Here is a 23,246-nt window from a genome sequence, read left to right on the forward strand (position 1 = left end):
GCCTGCAGCGTCCCGGTTCCAGCCTGCCTGCACCCTGACACTGCTGCCTGGCACCAGAGTGCTGTGCAGCTACCAAGGCTGTGCTGTCCAGGCCTGCAGGGTGCTGCAGGCTCCTGCCAGGCCTGCCAGCACCCAGGCCCAGCTGCAGGCAGCTCCTGGCTACTGGAGCCAGGTCCAGATGCCCACAGCCAACCCATAGCAGCTTGCCTGGACTCAGCAGGTACTGTGGGGTACCACCTTCCACATAGCTGCTAGTCTCATGCCAAGGCCTTGTGCTGTGTGCTGCATGTAGCTGCTCAGGCCTGGCAGCACACAGACAGCCACTCAGAAACCTGAAGACCAGGAGCCCTGATGGGGTCATCGCTGATGGCATCATCACTGATACCACACACTGCCTCCCAGGGCCCCATCTGGTCCATGGAGGAGACTGGCTATCTTGTGGCACTGTGGGGTGAGGCAGAGGTGCAAAGGCAGTTTATGCAGGGTGGGTGCTCTAATGTGCATGTTTATGAGGGGCTGTCCGGCTGAATGTGGGAGCGTGAGCAGGACTGGCTGGTGTGGAAGTGCCACATAAAGGTCAAGACCTTGCAGGCACAGTGGGTCGCCATCACCAACCACAACCATTGGACGGGGAGTGCCCACAAGTCTATAACCTTTGTGTGGCAGATGACTGACATCCTTGTGCCGCAGGCCGCAGCCATGCTGTGTACTGCAGCACAGGAGGCCTGCCCAAGCCCCAACTCTGGCCTGGCACCTGTGGTGACAAGTCTCATGGGAAGGGTTCCTCGGGGCACCAGCAGCCCATCCTGCTGCTCTCCACCCCAGCCTCCACCAGCAGCTCAGGGAGCCTGGGCCAGCGCTTGTGCTGACAGCTCAAGAACTCAGCCCCAGCCACAAGGTGTGGCTGGCCATGTCACTGTTGGCCACCAACAGCTCCAGCTCCTCCCCAGGGTGGGGGCCGTCCCAGGCACCTGCATATCGTGCCCCTCCGACTGACGAGTCTGCTAGGAGCCACACGCCATTACGGGGAGTGCAGGAGGAGGTTGGCCAGCCCCACTTGCATCTGGTACCCTGGCCTCCACTGGTGGGTGTGCGGCTCACTTGGGGCCTTGGTTGGGGTGGATTCGCCACTGTTGCTGCTGCCGCAGATGGGGCTCCCACTGCCCGGGGTCCTCCACATGCTGCACCTCCTCTGCCCAGGCCTCACAAAACAGTTTCCCCTGGGCTTTGCAGATGTTATGCAGCACGCAGGCTGTAACCCAGGAGATGTTGACCTCAGCAAACTCCAGTTGGGTGCTAGCGTTTCTTGAGGTAGCTGAAGGCGCACTCAACCAGTGTGCGGGTTCAGCCCAGGCACCTGTTTGAAGTGTGCCTGGAGAAGGTCCAGCTGGCTAGTGTAGGGCCGCATGAGCCAGGGGGAGAAGCAGGTAGGTAGGGTCCCTGATGAGCAAGGATCCTGGTTTTCTCTGATTTAAAAAAATCCCCAATTTTCAGTTAAAAAAGACCGAACGAAGGGCACTTATAGATATATAGTTATCTATATATTAGTGCTGTTTCATCTAAATCATGGAAAAATGTGGATTTGGGGTTTACTTTTTTTTTAACCAAAAATTGGGGATCTTTTTTAAATTGGAGAAAACCAGGATCCCTGCTGATAAGGAGGGGCAGGACTATCATGGCACCCAGCTAGAGGTCTAGCACCCCCAGCACAAAGCACCTGCTCTGTACCCAGGCTGGCAGGGTGCAGTTTCTGAAGTCATGGGTGTCTTGGGCATTGCCTACGCAGCTGGCGCTCACATTGGTGGAGGCACCATAGTCGATGACAGCCTGGAGCACAATAGAGTAGAAGCCCTGCGTCATTGGCGATGCATAGGGGGTCCACATGCACCCCTTGAGATTGGTGGTGCACCTCCTGCGATTGGCTGTCACTGCTGTTCCCCACCCTCCACTGCCGACACCACCATCGGCATCAGCGGGCGGTTGCCGCTGGCTGCTGCCGATGCTGTGGGTGGTCGCCGACCACTGGTAGGTGCTTGCCTCCTCCCCCTCCCCCCCACCAACACCACTGTGGCCGTCTGTGGGAATTCGCTGCTGCCACGCCCCCACCACTGCCACTGCCACCTGTGGGTGGTCACCATGCCTCCCCAGCCTCCAGGGGCACTCATCGTTCATGGCCTGCTGGCTGTAGTAGAGGCGGTTGCCATTGGGTGGGTAGGTGATGGGGATGTGAGTCCTGTCCTAGGCCCCAATGCACTGGGGGGAATTCCAGGGCATGGAACCCTGCCACCAATGCCAAGGGGTTGTGCACACGGAGCATGGTGTGCCCCAGTACATACTAGAGGGTGCCACACACCTCCAGGATGGCCTCCCGAGTGGTGACCTTGCCCATATCAAAGAGGTGCCCAATGTAGCAGAGGCTGGTGGGCATGGCCAGCTTCAGCAAGGCAGTGACCAGCTGGGTGTCCATAGGGAGGGGGCCGCCACATGGTGGTGTCCTGTTGCTCCAGGTATGGGTGGAGCTGCTCCAGGAGGTCCAGGAAGGTGGCCTGAGTAATCTGGAACGCCTCCAGCCACTGCTCATCATCTCAGATGACTTGGATGATGTGAAGCCACCAGTGCCGGCTGGCCCAGCAAGCCCAGAGGTGCTGGAAGGCATGGATGGCCCCAGTGGTGGAGTCCAGGAACATGTTATTGGCATCCCTGCTGGGATCCAGGTGGCAGCTGCGTGGTGGTGATGGCTCTGGGACTGCATGGTATGGCCGGACAGGTGGTCGCTGCATGTGGAAGAGCCAGCAGGGTCCAGATGGCCGTGTGCTAGCCATCAGTTACTGCAGCGGGCCAGCAAGGCCAGTGAGGTGAGTGGCAGGAGCCCAGAGGCACTGGACATTGCTGTCAGGGCAGGGCTGAAGCAGCCATGGCACTGGAAGGCAGAGGCTGTGGTGAGCAGCCTGCTGTGTGCTACCCCTGTGCTCTGCATGCTGCTCCTGGCCAGGGAAGTAGGGGCTACCTTATCAAGATCCTATCTGGCTGCAGGCAGCTGTAGTCAGAGCCTCCATCTCCCTCTGGTGGCAGCCGGGGCCCATTGCAGGGTCCCAGGAAGTAGGAGCAGTTTTGTTGCCATTAGCAGCAAATCTGCTGCCACTTTTCTGCACAATTAGATGCCTACCCAGGTGCATTTATTCACAAGTAGTTTATTCGTGAGTAAACTGCTCCTGCATCAAATGCGCGTGTAGACTCGTACATTGACCATTGATAATGGATTATTTGGGCCACCTAATAGATCTTATGGTGATTCAGTAAGCTCTTTTAATATCACTTTATTGGGCTGCATCTTCCACTTCATAGTTTCATAGTGCTTAGGGTTGGAAGGGACCTAAACAGATTATCAGGTCTGACCCCCTGTCCCGGGCAGGAACAAGTGCCAGGGTCATAACACCCCAGCTAAATATCTGTCCTGCCTCCTCTTGAAGACCCCCAAGGTAAGAGAGAGTACCACCTCCCTTGGGAGGCCATTCCAGAGCCTGGCAGCCCTAACTGTAAAGTAATGTCTCCTGATATCCAGCCTGAACCTTCTCTCTAACAATTTGTAGCTGTTATTCCTAGTAACCCCTGGTGGTGCCCGGGGGAACAGAGCCTCACCCAATTTCCACTGGTCCCCCGTGGTGAGTTTGTAAATGGTCACCAGATCCCCTCTCAGCCTTCTCTTGTGGAGGCTGAATAGATTTAGGCCCTTTAGCCTCTCTTCGTAGGGCCTGACCCGCTGCCCCTTGACCATGAGTGGCCCTCCTCCGGACCCTCTCAATGCTAGTCGCATCCCTCCTGAAGTGCAGTGCCCAGAACTGGACGCAGTACTCCAAATGTGGCCTGACCAATGCCATATAGGGGGGAAGGATCACCTCCCTGGACCTGCTTGTGGTGCATTTGTAGATTCACGACGAGGTGTGGTTAGCCTTACCGACCGCTTCCTCGCATTGGCAGCTCATGTTCATCCTGGAGTTAACAATGGCTCCAAGATCCCTTTCTGCCACTGTTTTGACAAGGGGGGTATTCCTTAGCCTATAGGTGTGTTGCTGGTTCTTTCTCCCTAGATGCAGCACCTTGTACTTGTCTGTGTTGAATTCCGTCCTATTCTCATCCGCCCACCTCTGTAGCCTGTCTAGATCTAGCTGGATTCTGTCCCTCTCCTCCAGCGTACCCACCTTGTCCCACGTCTTGGTGTCATCAGAAAATTTGGACAGTGTGCTTTCAACACCCACGTCTAGCTCGCTGATAAAGATGTTGAACAGTACAGGCCCCAGGACCGAGCCCTCGGGGACGTCACTGCAATCTTGCATTCTTGTTAACTTCCTTGTCTTTTAGTTAGACAAGGTTCTTTGGGTAGATGCTATATCTTTTATTGGTCTTTTATTAGACCAACTAAATAGCTGAAAAAATTGTTCTTTGCAATCTTTTGGGCACAAATACCCTTTTTTAGGTATAAGGAAACTCTGTTGTTGTTTTGTGTGCTCTCCTATTGTCTTTTAGTTTTAATTTACCATGAAACCTTTCCCCAGTTTCTCTCGTTCCTCTCCTATTTTGCTTCTGTTTTGTTTTTTTACCTGGGTGGCTCTTCTTGACTCTATTAGGTTGTATGTTTTGTCATTGAAATATTCTTAATTTTCTGTGTTTGTATCCTAGAATTTTCCCACTTGTTTGACAGATCACTATTTTCTTAAGGTGTTTGTTGGCCACCATTTCTTTCTAATTTTCTGATTCTCTGAATCTCTTTATGGTTTCTATAGTAAACTTGTCAACAAGGGTTTTATTATTTAATTGTTAAATAATTGGGGGGGGTTCTCCTTTGGGACTTTTCTTTAATTTTGTTTTAATGTTTGCTCTTCTTAGGTAACAGTCACTGCCTACACCCACTCTTCTGAGTGACCATTAGTGATTGAGTGCAGCTTTCTCTTGTTGCGCTATGAGCAATTTGTTGTGCTGCAGTTCCATTAGGGCAATCCCCACTTAACCTTTTTATTAGAAAATTGGACTAGACACTGGACACTTTCCATTGTTGTTCCATTCTCCAGTACTGTATTTACCCATAGTACTTTTCTGGTTTATTTTTTGTTCCTACTTAAAAATGTAAATTCTCCATTATATTAATGCCATCAGGTCTTTGTATGTTGTTCAGCACATCTATACATTGTACAGCTGTACATTTCAGCTATACACTTATTAACACAGTTACACACTACATTCATTTGCATTTTCTGTTAGTAGTCTTTGCATGTGAGGTCATAAAATGTGTGCCTATACTTTTTCCATTAACTGTATTCCATCATATTATGGTTTTCATTGCTGTCCCTGACTGGAATAATACTATACCTGTAACAAGTATGTTATATTCCTGCCCAAGTATAAAATGGTGGTGTTTTCAGTTGCCATCTTTATTCTTGCTTACCCATTTTTGCTTGCTTCTGATATCTTAATATTTATGTTTTCATCACTGTTATAAGTTGAGCACATCTAAAAATGTCATTTAATGTGTACAGGGGTATAGGTTGTAGCTGTATTAGTCTAAGGACATAGGCAGACAAGGTTCTTTGTGTAAATCTGATATCTTTTATTAGGCCAATTCAAATAGTTGGAAAAATTCTTCTTAGTAAGCTTTCAGGTATAAATACCCTTCATCAGGCTGAAGAAGCATCTGCAGTGGAAGAGCACACACCAACTGCAGATGCTTCCTCAGCCCGAAAGCTTGGTAAGAAGAATTTTTCCAGTTATTTGAGTTGGTCTAATAAACTATATCAGATTTATCCAAAGAACCTTGTCATTTAATGTGTAGACATTTGAGCATTTATAGTATGTGACTTTTCTTGCCAGGAGGATGTCATTCCATAGCCCAGTGATTCTCAACCAGGGTGTTATTGGGCACCACACAATGTCAGTTAGGTTAGGTGTGCAAACACTTACACATGACTCGCAAGATAAAGCCAGAGATTTCAAATAGGAATCCATGGTGTCAAAAATCCTCTGACCTGTTGCAGTCTTACTAAGCTGTGTGCAACAGAAGAATTGACTTTTTTTGCAGTCAAAAAAACAAATAAAAGGTAAGAGCTGACATTTTCTGAGGGGTGCCTTGAGTCTAGTGAAGTTGAGAGACACTGCCATAGCCAGTAGTCCTAGTATGAGAATAAGTGACTGAACCATTCTCAAACCTCTTCCTTGACCCCAATTTGGGACTAGCATCAGATACATGATGGAGGCAGGTTTTTCTATAACAGAATTTAAAAATGGTCCATCAGAAGTACTGAATTCTGTACAAAGCAGTTGAAATAAGAGAGAAGAAATACAAAGTTTACCTTTATGTTAGCTCCCCTCCAAGGTGGGTTCACACAGCTAATGAATTAAAGTTGTTCTGTTTTTCTGCTTTTCAGATGGCATAGTTCAGGCAGCGGTCCGTCGGACATCTGAGAGCAGCGAGCCTCTCACTCCTGAGATTCAGGATGCCCCACCTCAAAGGAAACGCAAGAAGAAAAGAGTACCTCCTGGTATGTGAAGAATATTGGAAGGAAGATAAAATTAGTCTTGGTAGTATTCATAGATTAGTAAAAACAAAGTGCATCTATGCTGATGACTACAAATTTGCCTCTAGTATAATTCCATGAAGTCAGAGAAGATTAATATTAAGTGCAGTGTTTGGTTTTGAAATCAGGCACACAGGCTATGCATTTCTATAGGTTCCGGTTCCCAGTGCAGTGTGAATTCTGTCACGATGCACTTATGAAGTATTTTCTATTTATGCTTAACAGAAGCCTTCCTTTATTACTGCTATTTTTAAAATCTAGGACATGATATATATGCATACAGGATGAGACATGGACCCAAATAAAGGTTCTAGTAGGAGCCTTGCTTTATGAAATTTACTGACTGTGTGTATAATGTCTGTATTCCATCAATAGTAGTTTTATAATTTGCATATATGCTTCAAATATATGGGTAGTCCTTTGAGCAAAAAATAGAGAATTGTTTTTCATGTCTTGACCTCAAGTTTAGTATTTTAATAACTCAAACCATGCAACAGACCCACTGAAATCTTGAAACGAAGGCATGTGACATTTCATTTATTGACAATCTGCTTCAGCATAGAATCACAATTCTTAAATTGTTACAATTATTTAAAAAAATTAATAGGTTACACCCAGCAACCTACAGCTTGCAGGCTGGATTCTCGCATGCAGCCAACAGCTGACCTGATCTGAGCTAAGGCTTTGACGTTGTTCATTGGTGGGGAGCTTTACCATGCTACACTGCAGCTGGGTAGGGGGCAGAAGTGGCAGCAGGAGAATCTGGGGTGGTGGCTGGGACCTAGTGCTGATCTGTCTTAGACCTGAGCCAAGCCATTCCAGTCTGCTGCCAGAAAAGCTTCCCAATTGCTAGGTCACGCATCTGACAGAAGGAAAGAAAACATCAAATTTGGGAAGTGGTAGATTATGAATAATCCAATGTCAATTTTTTTTTTTTTGCCTATGGCATTTGCATAGTAGTTATTCAGATGTTTTAGTGCATATATTTCTTATTCTGTAAGAGTTTGCAGATTATTTCTTATGGTTTATTTTACATATTTAGATTCTGAGACGTCTTTCATCCAGCATAATGCACCTAGCACATCCTTGTTTCAGAATGGAAATGGCATGGACCCCCAAGCAGCTGATGAAATGGGGACCCGTAAACATCGAAAAAAGACAAAGTAAGAGCATCTAAAGGACTTTATGACTCTTGCTTCAGAGTACCTTGATAATATGTATATACATATATTTTAGTATTTAAGGATTTCATTCTGCAAAGATGTGAGTTCTTGAAGTCACTGGGGCTACACATAATGCATAAAGTTTAACACAACATTTCCCAAACTTTGACAGATTGCATACCACCAATTTAAAATTATACAGCCTTAAGTACCACCAGCAAATTTTTCATACACACAGACGTGCATGTGCTCGCACAGACTCACACTTTCCCCTTACAGGATCTCTCCCCTGCCCCACTCTCAATCACTCTGAGCCACCCTGCTCCCACCGCCACAAGCTAACTGTGGCTCCTTCTAGCTCCTTGCCCACCCTTATTAGACTTACTTGCAGGGAGCTGCTGCCCAGCTGTGTCCCGTGCAGCCGTGAAGATGCACAGGGTCGGGTAGGCAGTAGCACTGGGAAGGGTAGCTTCAGGTGGGGGCTAAGATGAATTTTGAGGTAGCCATAGTCCACAAGCCGGCCTCCCCCCCTCCGCCCCTGCCCTGGAGTGCTGCTACCCTCCCACCTGTCTGCCTGCAGAGGTGTGGCACAGTGCTCCTGGTTTGGGTTGGCTCAGCCACCCACTCCGACCACCAGGCACAGCACTCCTGGCCTGGCCCGATCTCAGCGCCCTTGGTGGAGGGGCCCAGCTCACAGGGAAGCAAATGCAAAAGCTGAGCCATTTTTGTCTCCCTACTGGAAGACAAAATCAGCACCAAGTTTAAAACCGTGGCTTTCGCTTCCCTGCTGATGAGGATCCCAGGGGCCCTAAATTGGTAGTGGCCCCTGGGATCCACCTATGCCCAGGGGAGGCATAGGGGGCATGTGTGCAGATTTATGCGCAGGGCGCAGGCTGGCTGTGCGCTGGGCTCTACCCTGCCATTGCCTCGGGAGCCCCACATGACACCATATGCCTTCCGCCAGTGGTCAAGCAGGGGACTCAGTGCATGGCATCACTTGTGATTCCCAAGGCAGTGGGGTGCAGAACCCAGTGTACAGTGGGCAGCCTGTCTCTGCCCCGTGCACAGATCCGGGGGGCATGCGCCCTCCATGCCTCCCCCAGGGAGCATGCTGTAGCAGGAGACTGCTCATGCCCCTGGATGAGCTGTCCTGGGCTCCGAATATCCCACCATCCCTGCCTCTGTCCCACTCCCTCCCTCACCGTGGGGGTCTCGATCTGCATCCCTCCCTTCCCCCAACGCACTTAACTGCTGGGTGCTGCTCCATACACAGCCAGGCTGTGTTCCTGGCCACTTGCAGCAGGCTGCATCTAGGTGTCTGTATGTGTGTGCGCCCCTCCCTCTGGCCTTCCACGTACCACTCAGAGGTTGTCTGCATACCACAGTGTGGGAAGCACTGGTTTAAGGTATCTTTGAAAGATTAAGGCCTAACTTTTTTTAAATATATGTATGTTCATGGTCACAGTGAATGCTAAGAATTTAGTAGTAAATAAAATTGAGAGAGTTTGGCAGATTATTTCTTGGAAATTTTTTCAAATATGCACTACAATTGTATACTTGTTAGCAGAAATACAATGCTCAAGTTGTATAATTAAATATTCTGAGTTTTGTATCTGCTTATTCATCTGATTTCCAGTTTTATGGATATTCCTTCTCTTTATTTTTAATTTTATCCAAACATTACTTTTTCTACTCTTTATCTTGTCTCCACGTTTCTGAATGCTACTCCAGTTAGACGCTTCTTCTTTGCTTCTTGCCTAAAGCTTCCAGTTCATTGCTCTTATTTATTTCTTTAGGATTTTTCCTAATATGAACAGTCTTTCTTGCGTCTTCCTCTTTCTTTCGAAATGGCTTGTCATAAACAGGGACCTGCTGAATTTGCAATTGCACGATTTTTGTGGAAAACACAAAATTGGGTGGGCTCCACGAAAAATGGTGAGCTCTGCAAAAATGGCATACCATACAGTTTTGGTAGGCTTGCTCCAAAAATAAACAAAACAACAACAAAAAAAACCTTACCAGCAAGCAGAGAAAAAGATGGGAAGCCTTGCAGTCTTGCAGCACACTGGGGAGGGAAGAAGGCAGAGTGGGGGAGGGATATATTAACACATGGATTAATGGCTTCCTCCAGGTTAATCAAGGTAATTAAGCTGCAGTTTTGGGCCATCTGGCAATCTGCTGGGAGGGAGGGGACTGCCATGGCCCCTCAGCCAATCAGAGGTGGCGCCGCCCCCTCCACACTGTTCAGTCTATAAAAATGGTGGCTGGCCCTGAGATCTGGCTGTGAAATTGGCTGGCTGCCTCAAGGTCAGTAGACCCCTAGTCTTAAACTTTAAGTCAACTACAAGAACCATACTTGGGGGTGGCTTTTAGGTTGTAATTTTGTATTTCCATGAAGAAGAATTTTAGGCCTGATATTCAAGCACGTACATAGAGGAATAATTTTATACATGTGAGTACTTTGCATTGTTCATGCAAATCAAGTTAGACATGTAATTAAGTTGTTACAGGGTTAGAGCCTTAGTCTTTAAAGCTTTAGTAGTCATTCTTTTTTCCTAATCCCTGTTATGATAGGAAGACTCGGGCAGCTGAAAGGCAATGCTCTAACGAACTAGAAGTGGAGGAAGAGGATATAATTGAAGATGAACGAATTAAAAGCCCAGATCAGCAACCTGTGTTTGCTGCTCCCATTGGTATCAGCCAGCCTGTGAGCAAAGTGTTCATTGAAAAAAATCGTAAGTAAATTGTTTTTGTAACTTCAGTCGTCTTAGTAAAAATATAATGTTCATGTTGCTTTGTACTCGGGGGGAGGGGGAAATTTTTCCTGTGTCATATTTTTCTTTGGAAATAGGAACATCATATAAGTTAACAATACAAGATGGTCTTATGCTGCATTTCTTAAAAGTTATCAAATTTCTTTATATTTCTGATGGTATATAATTAAATCACAGTATACTGTAATGTAAAGTATGCTACAGTCCCCAAATGTATATTTGTGAGAAGCAGATTTTCTTATTACTGTATCTGACTTGAAAGGGCTCTCTAGTGCATTGGGTTTCAAGCAGAAAATTGGTTGACCTTATTTGACAAGTCTAGATGACATGGAGCTTTATCTGTACTAGTGCTTTCAGTTTTGTATGCCATTGATGAGAAAGTTATAAGGAGAAAATACCAAGTATAGAGAAGACCTTTCTGTTCACATACTTTTGAATAAAAAGGAAAAGACTTGAATGAAGTTTTAATGAGAGTGTGATGCTAAAACATACTGTCTGTCTGTATGCCATAGGTGTTCTGAAGCTGTGTTTGAAACGTAAGAGAATTTTAGCGCTTTGGCAAGAATAATGAAAAGTCAGATGATTCTTAGAGCTTGGTCCATGTGCAGCAGCCAGCAGAACAAGGCACAGATCCTACTGGGATTTCTAAGCAGGCCTGTGCAAATAGGCAACTATTCGATTCAGATTTGGCCGATTTGATTTGGAGATCTGAATCACTTTTCTGATTTGATTTGGCCGAATCAATTCGGAAAAGATTCGGAGATTCGGCCATAGGGCATAATGGGGAATCAATGAAATATCTATAAATTTATTGTTTGTTGGCTGATTCAGATGAAACCTGCAGGGGTGGTAGCTGCTGCTGAGGGCATGAAGCCTGCCACATTTCGAGGTGATAAGTGCAGGGGTTCCTGGGAAACTGTACCACAAGCTGCTGACAAGCAAAACTCGTGTCACGTGTATGTGTTAAGCCACAATGGGGTGAAAACTGCAGGGGTGGTGGCCACAAAGCCTGCCAAGTTTCAAGAAGATAGGTGCAGGGGGTTCTGGGAAACTGCACCTCAAACTGCTGACAAGCAAAACTCATGACATAGGTGACACTGTGTGTATGTTAAGGCACAGGGGAGTGAAAACTGCAAGGGGAGTCTGGGTTCTGGGGCCCTGCACCTCTGGCTGCAGGCAGGCAAAACTCGGACACCTGACTCCCTGGGTACCTCTGCACTTTTACCTGCGCTGCTACATTCCCCTCCCACCCCCCGGCCTGTCCCTCACCTCTATTTCCATTTTCACTGACTGGCTTTCTTGCCTGCATTGCGTGCCAGGCCAGCCTCTGGCTTCTTTACTATTACTTCCATCCAGGACCAGGAGACACACCAACTGCAGGTACTTCCTCAGCCTGACAAAGGCTTGGGTTTTTCAATCCAAAAGCTGCCTAAGATGTATTTTTCTATTTCAGTTTTTTTCATAATAAACATATAAACATAAAAACACAAGATAAGCCATCATACACCACAGGTAACATATAGCCAACACAACATCTTTACTTCTTGCTGTCAATTAATGTATAAAAAGAAAGCCTCTGTGACAGTTCCGTCTGGATACCTTTGATGCTGCTGGTGCTATTGGTGTTGAGCCAGCTAAGTTATTTTGACCTGCTGTTGTTTACAGTGGTGGACTAGACCAAGGCTGTAGGGGAGGAGGAGGCCTCATGGGGGCACACTGCCACGTTGTGCAGAGACCCCAGCGCCAGGAAGGGCACACCTGAACACACAGTCCCACAAGCACCCATGTCACGCGTTTTGCCTGCCTGCGGCCAGAGGTGCAGGGCCCCAGAACCCAGACTCCCCCTGTACCCATCTCCTTGATAACTAGCAGGCTTTGTGGCCGCAGCAGGGGCTACCACCCCTGCAGTTTTCACCACCCTGTGCCTTAACACACACAGTATCACCTATGTCATGAGTTTTGCTTGTCAGCAGTTTGAAGTGCAGTTTCCCAGAAACCCCTGCACCTATCACCTTGAAACTTGGCAGGCTTCATACCCTCAGCAGCGACTACCACCCCTGCAAGTTTCATCTGAATCAGCCAAAAAAATCAAAGTTATAGATATTTAATTGATTCCCCATTATAACCTATGGCCAAATCACCGAATCTTTTCTGAATTTTTTCCAAATCGATTCAGAAAACCTAAAGCTTCTAGTGATTCGATTCAGATTCATAGATTCGGCCTCTGAATCATCTCCGAATCACAATCCAAAGCTTTGCACAACCCTATTTCTAAGGCCTCTGTACACCAGGATGTTTTACTGGCAGAACTTCTATTAGTGCAGCATTGCCTCTGTTCATACACAAAATTTAGTTCTGCCAACAAAACCTTGAATGTCTGCCAGCAAATCTTAACCTGTTTCCTAAGCAATGTAGATCCTCTGTTGGTGTAGTTCTGCCTTCAAAATGCCTTTGTGGACATAAGTCATGCAGCAGATGGCCCCTAGTGGGATTATTCTTACTGCACTGAGCTCTCAGTGGCTGATTTTTTTAAAACTCTTTTGCCCTATGGCTACAGTGGCTGGAAGAACAATCTGGAAATACCTCATTACCTGCTTGCTTTTCCAACCAGCACATTTGTGAAAGAATGGCTCCAGCTAGATCTCAATCATGCAGCTGTCCTAACTTTCCTTGGCCTATAGAGGGAAGGAGTTATGCAAATATAGCTATGGAATCCCCAGAGGAATAGAGAGGTCTATTTTACCCTTGCAAAGGAGATGTGGATGCTGGGGTACAGTAGAAGGAATGAGCACTAAAATGAGAAAGGAGAAGGAACTGTAGCCAACCACTAGAAGATAAAGGAGGATTCAAATGGCTGAGGCTGTTCCTGAGAGTTATGTTATAATTTAGAGCTTGGCGTTGAACTGAAGGTGGGAATTTTGCCACTAGTCTGGCAATTATAGTGGGCATCTCATGAGCTCCAGGGAAAGACACCACTGAGCTACAGACCAAGCAAGGCACAGAGGAGAGGATGTGCTCAATGGAAGGTGAGAGCTGAGACCTATTTGAGACCTAATCAGATCCAGAGCATGAATGAACCACTGAGGAAGGGAACTCAGGTAAGTGTAATTTATGGAGCCTGATAGTGCGTGTAATTTTTTTTCACTTTTCTCCAAGTTTCCTGAAACTTCTCTCCTTCTCTGCTGCTTTCCTCCTCTTAGAATGACACCGGGCTATGCACAGGCAAGGAGCAAAGGAATTCTGATTTAAAGTAGCCAGTTCAGGAGCATGAACTCTAGGTAGCACTAGTTCACTGATTCTTAACCATTGCATCTTGGGGTGCCTTAAGATTCTTTCAAGGGTGCCACAGGGTGACAAGCAATATTAACACTCTTAGATGTGTAAACATGATTTACAAGATAAATCCAGAGATTTCAAATAGAAGTTCAGAGTGTTAAAAATATTCTGCCCTCTTATAGTCTTTCTACAACAGAAGAATTGCTCTACTATTTTTCTGTAGTCAAAACTGTGTGAAAAGTAAGAGCTGGCATTTTCTGAGAGGTGCCTCAAATCCAAAAAAGCTTCAGAATCACAGTACTAGGCAATACCAACAGGAAAAGGCAGCCAAAAACATTCCTAAATGCATACCTCTGTTTACTTTTGTGTGTAGTTTTCTGAGCTTACCTGTGATTCTTGTGAATAGAAAAAAAAACACTTGTACAGGTTCCCCTCGCTTTATGCTGTACATGCGTTCCTGGAAAATGAGGCATAACACAAATTTGCTTAAAGGGAACCCACTTTCCAATGTAACAAATAGGGATACATTCCAAGACCTCAACTGTACTGACCCCTAGACTCATTTCTACCACTTTTACAAGACAATTTTGGTACTCGCCAAAAGCAGACAGTACACACAAGCACAGGGTGGTGGTGAATGTTACCATAATGGGGATGGCAACTACAGAAACACACGTCGCAAACAAGAGCAGAGGAGCACGACTTGCCCATGACGAAGCCATGGACTGGTGGAATACCGATGTGAATTATTCATTCAAGAGTTCAGTTTTGTCCTGGGTGTCGGTTAATAGCCATCCCATTTCATTTATCAGGGGCCCTGTGCTTCCTTTGTTCCTTTTGCGACTTCCTACGTATCTAAAGAAGGACTTTTTGTTGTCCTTGATTCTGGTTGCCAATTTATGTTAGGTTAGTGTTTTTACTGTCCTGATCTGCTCCCTATAGGTGCAGGTATCTGCTGAGTACTCTTCTTTGGTATTTGTTCCTGACTTCCATCCCTTGTAGGCTTCTTGCTTTAATTTCAGGAGGTCCGTGACTTGCTCCCAGCTCTCTTGCTGCCTTCTTGCAAGATGGAATAGACTTTCTTTGAGATTTTAGGATTGCTTCCTTAAGAAAAGACCACTCTTCTTGTACTCCCTTGCTCATCGGACTGTGGTCCCAAAGGGCCTTGCCAACCAGCCTCCTGAGTTTGTGGAAATCAGCTTTCCCAAAATCAGGGATTTATACCCTACTGGCTGATTTCCCTGATTTGAGGTGGATGGAGAAAGTGATCATCTCTTGGTCACTGTCGCCCAGTTTCTCTTCAATCCGCAGGTTGCTCACTAGTTTGTCCCCTTTGACCAAAACGACGTCTAGGAGCGTCTTGCCCCTGGTTGGCTTGTAGATTTACTGAGTTAGATAGAACTCCTTGATGCAAGTGAGGAAGCTTTGTGAGTGATCGGATCTAGCTGAGTGCTCATCCCACGAAATGCCTGGGTAGTTGAAGTCACGCATGATGACTGTGCTCCATGAGCAGGCAGCCTCTGCCAGTTCTCTAGAGAATTCTTGGTCGAGCTGTTCCTCTTGGTTCAGAGGTCTGTAATAAACTCCTACAATCAAGTCGTCTTCCTCGCGCTCTCCCCATATCTTGACCCAGAGGGTGTCAAGCCCTTTTTTGCATCCAGTTTTCACCTCAAGGGAAGTGTAATGTTCTTTTACATAGACAGCAACTCCTCTGCCCTTCTTCCAATATGATCCCTCCTGTACAGGATGTATCCCCTTATGCCTGTGGTCCAGTCATAGGTGAAGTCCCACCAGGTCTCTGTAATCCCTATAAGATTGTATTGCTTGTTGGTTAGTTTGAGGGCCAGTTTCTCCTGCTTGCTTCCCACGCTTCTGGCGTTAGTGTACAGGCAACTAAGCTTGCCAGTGGAGACCCTAGGCTTTCTGGTAAGCGGTGAAATAATGTGTCCATTGGCTGGTGTCAGAGAAGGCTTCCTATTGTACCCTGGGATGCTGGTTTCGAGGTTACCATTTTTAATCCAACAGTCAGAGAATCCCTCCACTTCTTGAGGGAAAGGCCACTTATTTGGGGTGGCACAGCTTCCTGGGCTTCTGGGACCACGTTACATAACTTCTTAGGGTCTTGGCACTTTACCCAGATCTTTCTAGTACTATAGCCTTGTTTCTCCCACTAGGGGAGGATATCTTCCTTATACTGCTTGGCTAGGACCTCTGGGGAATCTTGCTATGAAGAAACCATCAGCATATAGCCCTGAGCAATGATGTGCCTTCAAACAGCTGCTTTTTTCTAGGGTTTTGATATGCCTGTGAGCATTATATATACCAGAATCACTCCTAACTTTACATTCATCAGTTTTACCTGTGCTATTCCAGGGCTCTCAGATCTCCTCAGCAGAGGGTTTTAAAAGTCTCTCCATATACTCTAAGGTTTGTTGTTTAAATGGTCATAAGGCGGTAATGATTGTGACCCTGTGCACATTTTGACGCATGTCTTTACAGGAATTTTTTGAGGAGGTGCATTAGCTTCTGTTGTCCAATAATCCTTAAAAGGGGCCATCTATTCAGTTACTTGTCTCTGAGTTTGTGGGGCATATTCAAGACTATCCCTTCTACACCTGCCAAGAGACTTGCCACAATAAGGGAGAAAAAGAAACAAAGAAGGTATGAGGACACAAAAAGATATTTTCTGAACTGGTCCAAGCTGTTGACTGCAGAATCCCTACAACCTGGGAGGGTAGGACTGCACTGGATGAAAGGCAGAACAACCTAAAGGTACACCAGGGTGTCCTACAGTTCCTCTGACACTCACACATTGGAACATATTGTGGAGCAAAGCACCCAAAGGTTATGGAAAACAGTGCTCCTTGGGGATGCAGCACTCTTTGTAGCAGTAGCCTTTCTACCTCACGTAGTGGACAATTGGGAAAACTTCTTTGTCTAGGTCTACTGACTTTTGACCTGTGAGGCAGTTCAGGGCACCTTGCTGTTGTTAGTTGTCTAGAATTGAAAAATAAAATTTCTCTTTTGCAAAATCCAAGATACTTTAATGGCCTTCCTGTGTGAAGATGTGAATCCCTCTAATCAATACCTGCCCACACCACAGAAGATACAAAGCAGTGAATTACTGTATGTGACTTAACACACACACAACCTGCTGTCTGGCTATGACATACTGCCAGCATGTGGTTTTAATGCCACATAGCACCTCAGTTAGGGCATGAGTAACTGATCCACTGTCAAACTGCTTAAAATCAGCAGGCAGTGTTTGCTCACCTACACCTTGGTGTTCACATTCATAGAAATTATAGAAAATTAGAGTTGGCAGGGTCATCTAGTCCACGCCCCTGCTCAGAGCAGGACCATCCCAAACTAGATCATCCCAGCCAAAGCTTTGTCTACCTGGGTCTTCAAAATCTCCAAGGATAGAAATTCCATAACCTCTCTGGATCTCCTGTTCCATGCAGTTTTTCCTAATGTCTAACCTAAACTTCCCTTGCTGCAACTTGAGACCATTGCTCCTTGTTCTGTCATCTGCCACCACTGAGAACAGTCTAGCTCCATCCTCTTTGGAACCACCCTTCCAGTAGTTGAAGGCTGCTATTAAATCCCCTCTCAGTCTTCTCTTCTCCAGACTAAATAAGCCCAGTTCCCTCAGCTTCTCCTCAGCAGTCATGCTTCCCAGCCCCCAACCATTTTTGTTGCCTTCTGCTAGACTCTCTCCAATTTGTCCACAACCTTTCTGTAGTTGGGGGGGGGGGAGGGAAGGAGGGTACAAAATTGGACAGTACTCCAGATGTGGCCTCACCAGTACCGAATAGAGAGGAATAATCACTTCCCTTGATCTGCTGGCAATGCTTCTACTAGTACAGCCCAGTATGTTGTTAGCTGCCTTCACATGGGAAATCTTTTATACCTTCCTCGGCCTGGGCTATAAGTCAGCTGAACCGGATGAACTACACCCGAGAGTGCCCCCTTGTTAGGGCTTTTGTCAGACATGGGCAGGGGTCACCCAGCAGTCACTCAGCTAGCAGGGCTCGCAGCTACTTAGAGCATACACCCAAACATGCAGCTTACTCAGCAAACCAAAGACAGCCCTGGCTCACTTACCTTCTATGAGCAGGATCTGGTGCCTGGGTCCTCTTCCTCTTCCCCTTCCTTCTTTTGCTCCCAGTGAACTGTTTGGTTTCCCTACTTGGCTTCATAAAAATGATACAAAATGGAGTTAACAACAGGACTGATGGGCTTTCTGAGATCAAACTTATTCCTAAAACATCTTGATTCGTTTCAGTCTTCTAAAAGCATGAGTCATAGTCATTCTTAACCTGAGTTAGGGAGACCAAAAGTATTGGGTTCCTGAGAATCAGAACTGATATTGCAACCACACTAACATTGATAAGGCCAGTCTTAAAAGTAAATTCTTGCTTACTGCCTTCCAAAAGGTCTTGTGTTTCTAAAGGTCATGGAATTTCTCTGACCAGCTTACATTAAAATAACCAATGATCTTTGCCTAACTGTGGAGAAAGTACTGCTTTCAGTTTATATGCTTGGAGGCGAGGTGAGGAAGAACAGAACTGATACCCATGTCCCAGCTATTGTAGTCTCGTAGTTAAGGAAGCCCATTGTTTTGAATCTCTTGTCTACACTTTGCAAAACTGCCCAGAGTCAGTCTTGTGCTGCAGGATCCGTTTAGTGCCCTTGCATGCCTGGATATTTGTTACCCTCATCAGAAATTTTCCAGTACTAATCAGCTTGCTCCCCTACTGATAGCAATGTAGGGTTGAAAGCCCCAAAGGAACACCACCTTTTTCTTCTGACTAAAGTGTCTCTAGTGGGTTATGGAATAGAGAAAATCCCACACAACTTACTGATTCGTTTGATGCACTGGCTGGGGGAGTAGTTAGTTGATTGCACGATTTCACAATGATTACACTCTTAATTCATACAACACAATTTTATTTTAAAGTTCCTTCCTATGCATATAACACTGCTTAGCTTTAAGAAATACGACAAACATTAAGAACACAATAACTACATATATCAGAAACAATGCTCCAAATGCACTTCCTTCTCAAACAATGCTATAAGATTTAGTATTACAAAAACAACTACAATTACAACTAAAAGTTAAATTTGAATCAATACTATTATTTTTCATAATATACTTACAATCCTAGAATTCCAAGAAGCCAAACACCTAAATATGGTTTCATTCCTCAGTAGTACAATTTAATGGGTTGGCCTCAGCAGTACGGTTCAGTGGGCTCACCTCAGCAGTACGGTTCAATGGGCTGGCCTCAATACTGATAGGACTAAGTCCCCTTCCTTCCATCCCTTTCGGGTGCTCCGCGGCTTCAGCGTGAACTAAGAGATTCGTGTTCACGGAGAGGGTGGTTCAGGTGATCAGTCTGATCCGGCCTACACTTGCGATTCTTCCTTTGTTGTTCTGCAAGTGAGGTTACCTCCAAATTGGGACAGTAGGTTACAGTTTTTATTGAGTGAGTTGCTGTCTTGGGCCCCTCCTACCCAAACCTGTCACTACTCCCAAATTTGGGCTCAGATCTTTCTTAACAGATTCTTTTGCTTGGTAATCAGTTTCTTTTCTTGACCATTTTAATTACTTTGGGGAATTTCCATATCACTGAATTGACTTTTATTTCCAATCTTGTCAAAGGCCCTAGGGTTTGATCTCTCAGAATGTGGGATGTTTGCTTAAGGGTCATTTTTATGTTAACTTTGTTAAAGGCCGCTAAAGATAAAATTCAAAAGTTAAGACTTTGAGCAAAGTCAGGACCTTCTGCACGTAGGCCAAAACAATGGCCTAGATAAGAAGATAAATCTTGTCTTTTTCCTAAACTGGCTAATGGGCAACTATTACAAACATTCAAATATTACATTCAATATGACATAAAACAGCGGTCATTTTTTTGTGTCGCTACTGCAGAGCTGAGGCTCAGCTCTTGCGTGACTCCAGAAATATGGGCTCCTATAGAGAGGGGCCTACTTAAATTGTGGTTTCTGCAAAATCCATGAAACCACAAAATCCAGGATTGTACGTAAAATCAACCAAAAAAAAACTTAATAAAAATAAAATGCTGGCTCCCCAGTGGGAAGCAGTGGTCCTCACTGCAGCTGTGGCCCAGCCTCGCCTACCCAGGGAGGGGAAGGTGCCGGCTGACAGGATGGCATGTGTAGAAGACAAGATGGTGGCCTCCTTCTCATCCCTCCTTCCCCTGCTGGGGCCTCTCCACCAATTATGCTGAGGGCTGGGGCCACATAAAGGGCAGCCAGCAGTCAACATGACAGCCACCCCTTGTCCCCTCCCGTCCTCTTCACCAATCAGTGCCAAAGGGCAGGGCTGCCAGAGCACATCCGCAAAGTGTTTGCGAAATTTGCTCTTTATGCTGCAACCAACTCGTGAAAATTGGTAAGTCTAACTGTGATTTAAGTAGACCATTACCTGTAGCGAGTGCTGATTCTCCCAGGTCTGTGTGTCAGTCCAAGCTTACAACTCATTGCTTGTTTCATGGGCCTCAATCAGTGCCTGCAGCAGATGGTCAGTTTCATTCACTGTCTTGATCATCCACATTTCCATGATATATCTGCTGTGTGGTTGGTAGATATGGCAATTCCTGTGGTTCTGCAAATCTAACACAGTTGTCCTCTCCTTAAAATAGACAAGATGGCTCTGCTGATCTATACAGCACCTATGTCTGTTTTGGCAAGATGGCCAAGAGATTGAGAAATGCCACTAAAAAGAGTGGATTATAGGATGAAACAGAGCAAATTATTGCTCTGGTCTCTGTTTTCTGGTTGGAGTGATGATGTCTCACAATGATGCTGATGTCTCTACAAACATTTCCAGCATCGTCCAGATGCAGAGGACATGGAGCATGTACATACCCACATGTCTTTTGCAGATGCAACCTAATATTGTGAGGACTCACTGCAATGGCAAAGGCAGCCTGTTAGCAGTATTCATGGCCAAAATAGCTATGGTGGTAGAAATATATTGTCAGAAATTCTGTTGGTGAAATTTTCTAGTGTAGACAAGGCCTATGTATTTCTATAGTGCCATAATAAGAAGGACTAATGATCTCCACAATTGATTCAATTTTTGTTTTTCTCTTCAGGACGTTTCCAAGCAGCTGATCGCACTGAATTGATTAAAACCACAGAAAATATTGATGTATTTATGGACATAAAGACTTCATGGACCACCAAAGATGTAGCACTCTCAGTGCACCGGGGTTTCAGGTATCCGATAGTTCAACAGTTTGACATGAGAAAATGGGATTGTACTGTGGGACTCTTGCCTGGCTGGTGTGCACCTTCTTTCTACCTAGTAAACTTGAATCTGTTAGTTCTTTTGGGCAGTGTGACGGGCTCAGGCAATCCACCCAGTGTGTGACAGAGCCTCGCGGTCAGACCTTCCTGGCCATGCTCCCTTGTCTCCCTTTTTACTTCTGTCTCTCACCTGCCATGACTTGATCTTTGGTTCTTTTAACTGGGGAGGCTGCCTCAGGAGGCTGGGGTAGCCTCTTTGAAGGTGTTTTTCCTTGATGTACAATCTCCCAGGCTTCTCTTTCTCAAACCCTACAGGGTGGGTTTCCTCTTTAGGGCAACTGCAGTTGTGCCGCAGGGGGAATAATTGTGACCTTCAGCCATCCCTGTGGTCACACCCAGGTCTCACAGATGTCACTTAATGTTTGGAGGTGGGGAAGAGGGCCTCAGCCCCTCAAGCCTTGAACCTTTGTTGGGATTCTGCCTTGCCTTCAGACCCTTTCTTCTAGCTTGGCCCCACTAGCCCCAGGTCCACCTCAGTTTCTGAGCCACTGGCCCCTGCTTCCTGCTCTTGGCCTCTGGCCCCTGCCTCCTGCTCCCACCCTTCTTGGGCTCCTTTCTCCTGCACTCTGGGTGAGCCCTCAGAGTCCCTAATCCCAGGCCAGGCTGCTCTCACTATCTATGCCCTTAGCCCTCTGGTCCATGAACCTGGGCTAGAATGCTTGCTTCTTCCACCCTCAGTCCTCTGGTCCTTGACCCTGGGCCAGGCTGGTTGCTTCCTCAGCCCTCTAGTCCCTGACCGAGGCTAGGCTGCCTGATGCCGAGTGCCCTTCCAGGTACCCGTCTATGGCCTCCATACCTCCCCCATTGCTACAACTCAGTTCTCCAGTGCTAAACAGACATAAGTATCAGCATAACAGAAATATCTGCAAACTGCTTCCACAAAATCCTTCTCTACTCTGGGTCAGTACCCTACCCCAAGCTGTATTTCCTAGTGCTAAGCTCTCCCTCATGGGTAGCTTGGGTGTCCACAGGCCTTCTCCCTGCAGTCAGCTTCCCTGGGGAGCTCCTCTGTCTGCAGCATGCAAGGTCTGACTGCCTGCTGTGGCTCAGGCCCTGGGTTTATATGCCTCAGAGCCTTGCCCTCTTTCTGTCTTGTGGCTCCCCAACCACATGCAGGAGTGTCCCCTTTTAATTAAACTGTTCTTGCTGCTGCAGGCCCACATAACTAACTTAGCCTGCTACCTCCTTTTAAAGTAACGGGAGCCGTCTGGCTCCTGGTTACAGGCAGATTCAGCAATAGATGAATGCAGAGTTGATTACCTGAAATTCTAATGATGAAGTATAATCCTTCTCAGACAGCCCTCTAGCAGATTGCAGTACTTTTTGGGGACTAAGAATGTCAGCTTCCAAGAAAAAAAAGCATTGTAGTATTGTAGTCACAACAATCCAGGGAATATGTGAGAAACAAAGTTTGGCAATACCTTTTATTGAACAAACTATGTAATTGGGAAAGATGGTAGACAAGTTTTCAGACACAAAATGCCCTTCCTCATTTTACAGAACAGCCACTCTTATCAGAGAGAGAGTTTATTTTGGACATTAGAGTAAAATTATTTTGTGAGATATGTTCAGCAGAGGAAGAGATGGAAGCCCAATATTTGGAACTTTTAAAACTGACCTGGACAAAGCACTAGAAAAAAAATCTGCATTGTCAAGGTGATGGAGTGGATAATCTTGCAGGGCTTTTTCACATTTATGTTTTATGAGAATCTGAATCTTTACCTTTTGCTCAATTTATTATCATCAAAGACTTTGCTAACATTGTCTTTTCAGGGTGATTGGCCTCTTTACTCATGGCTTCCTTGCTGGGTATGCTGTGTGGAACATCATTGTAATTTACCTTTTAGCAGGAAGCCAGCTGTCTGCTCTCTCAAACCTGCTAGAACAATACAAGACTTTAGCATACCCTGCACAGTGTCTTTCTTACCTGTTGCTGACTATCAGTACAGTCTCAGCCTTTGACAGGTAAGATACCTGTGCATTTATGTAAACTGTATAATTTGAGTGCATTTTATTCTCCAAGTCTTCTCTGTAATTATTCATTTTTTTGCTCTGTGACATTTCTCTAGCCTGGGATGTAATGTACTGTTGGATATTGCTTAATTTGTTGCAGTTACTTTGTA

At 46.0% G+C, this 23,246-nt stretch overlaps 1 protein-coding gene across 2 annotated transcripts in view; it reads left to right on the forward strand.

The window, feature by feature from the left end:
* TMEM237 (transmembrane protein 237) overlaps nucleotides 1–23,246 on the forward strand; it is a 50,900-nt gene that overhangs the window by 20,133 nt on the left and 7,521 nt on the right. The window contains exons 5-9 of one of the 2 annotated variants that reach the window (XM_014516897.2): nucleotides 6,417–6,530; nucleotides 7,609–7,729; nucleotides 10,304–10,464; nucleotides 20,910–21,033; nucleotides 22,897–23,088. In XM_014516897.2, coding sequence (XP_014372383.1) covers nucleotides 6,417–6,530; nucleotides 7,609–7,729; nucleotides 10,304–10,464; nucleotides 20,910–21,033; nucleotides 22,897–23,088 — 712 coding nt within the window. The remainder of the gene's footprint in view (nucleotides 1–6,416; nucleotides 6,531–7,608; nucleotides 7,730–10,303; nucleotides 10,465–20,909; nucleotides 21,034–22,896; nucleotides 23,089–23,246) is intronic. The other variant, XM_014516898.2, reaches the window with a different exon arrangement.

This window comes from Alligator sinensis, unplaced genomic scaffold (assembly GCF_000455745.1).
Source record: "Alligator sinensis unplaced genomic scaffold, ASM45574v1 scaffold755_2, whole genome shotgun sequence".
Taxonomy (NCBI): Eukaryota; Metazoa; Chordata; order Crocodylia; family Alligatoridae; genus Alligator; species Alligator sinensis.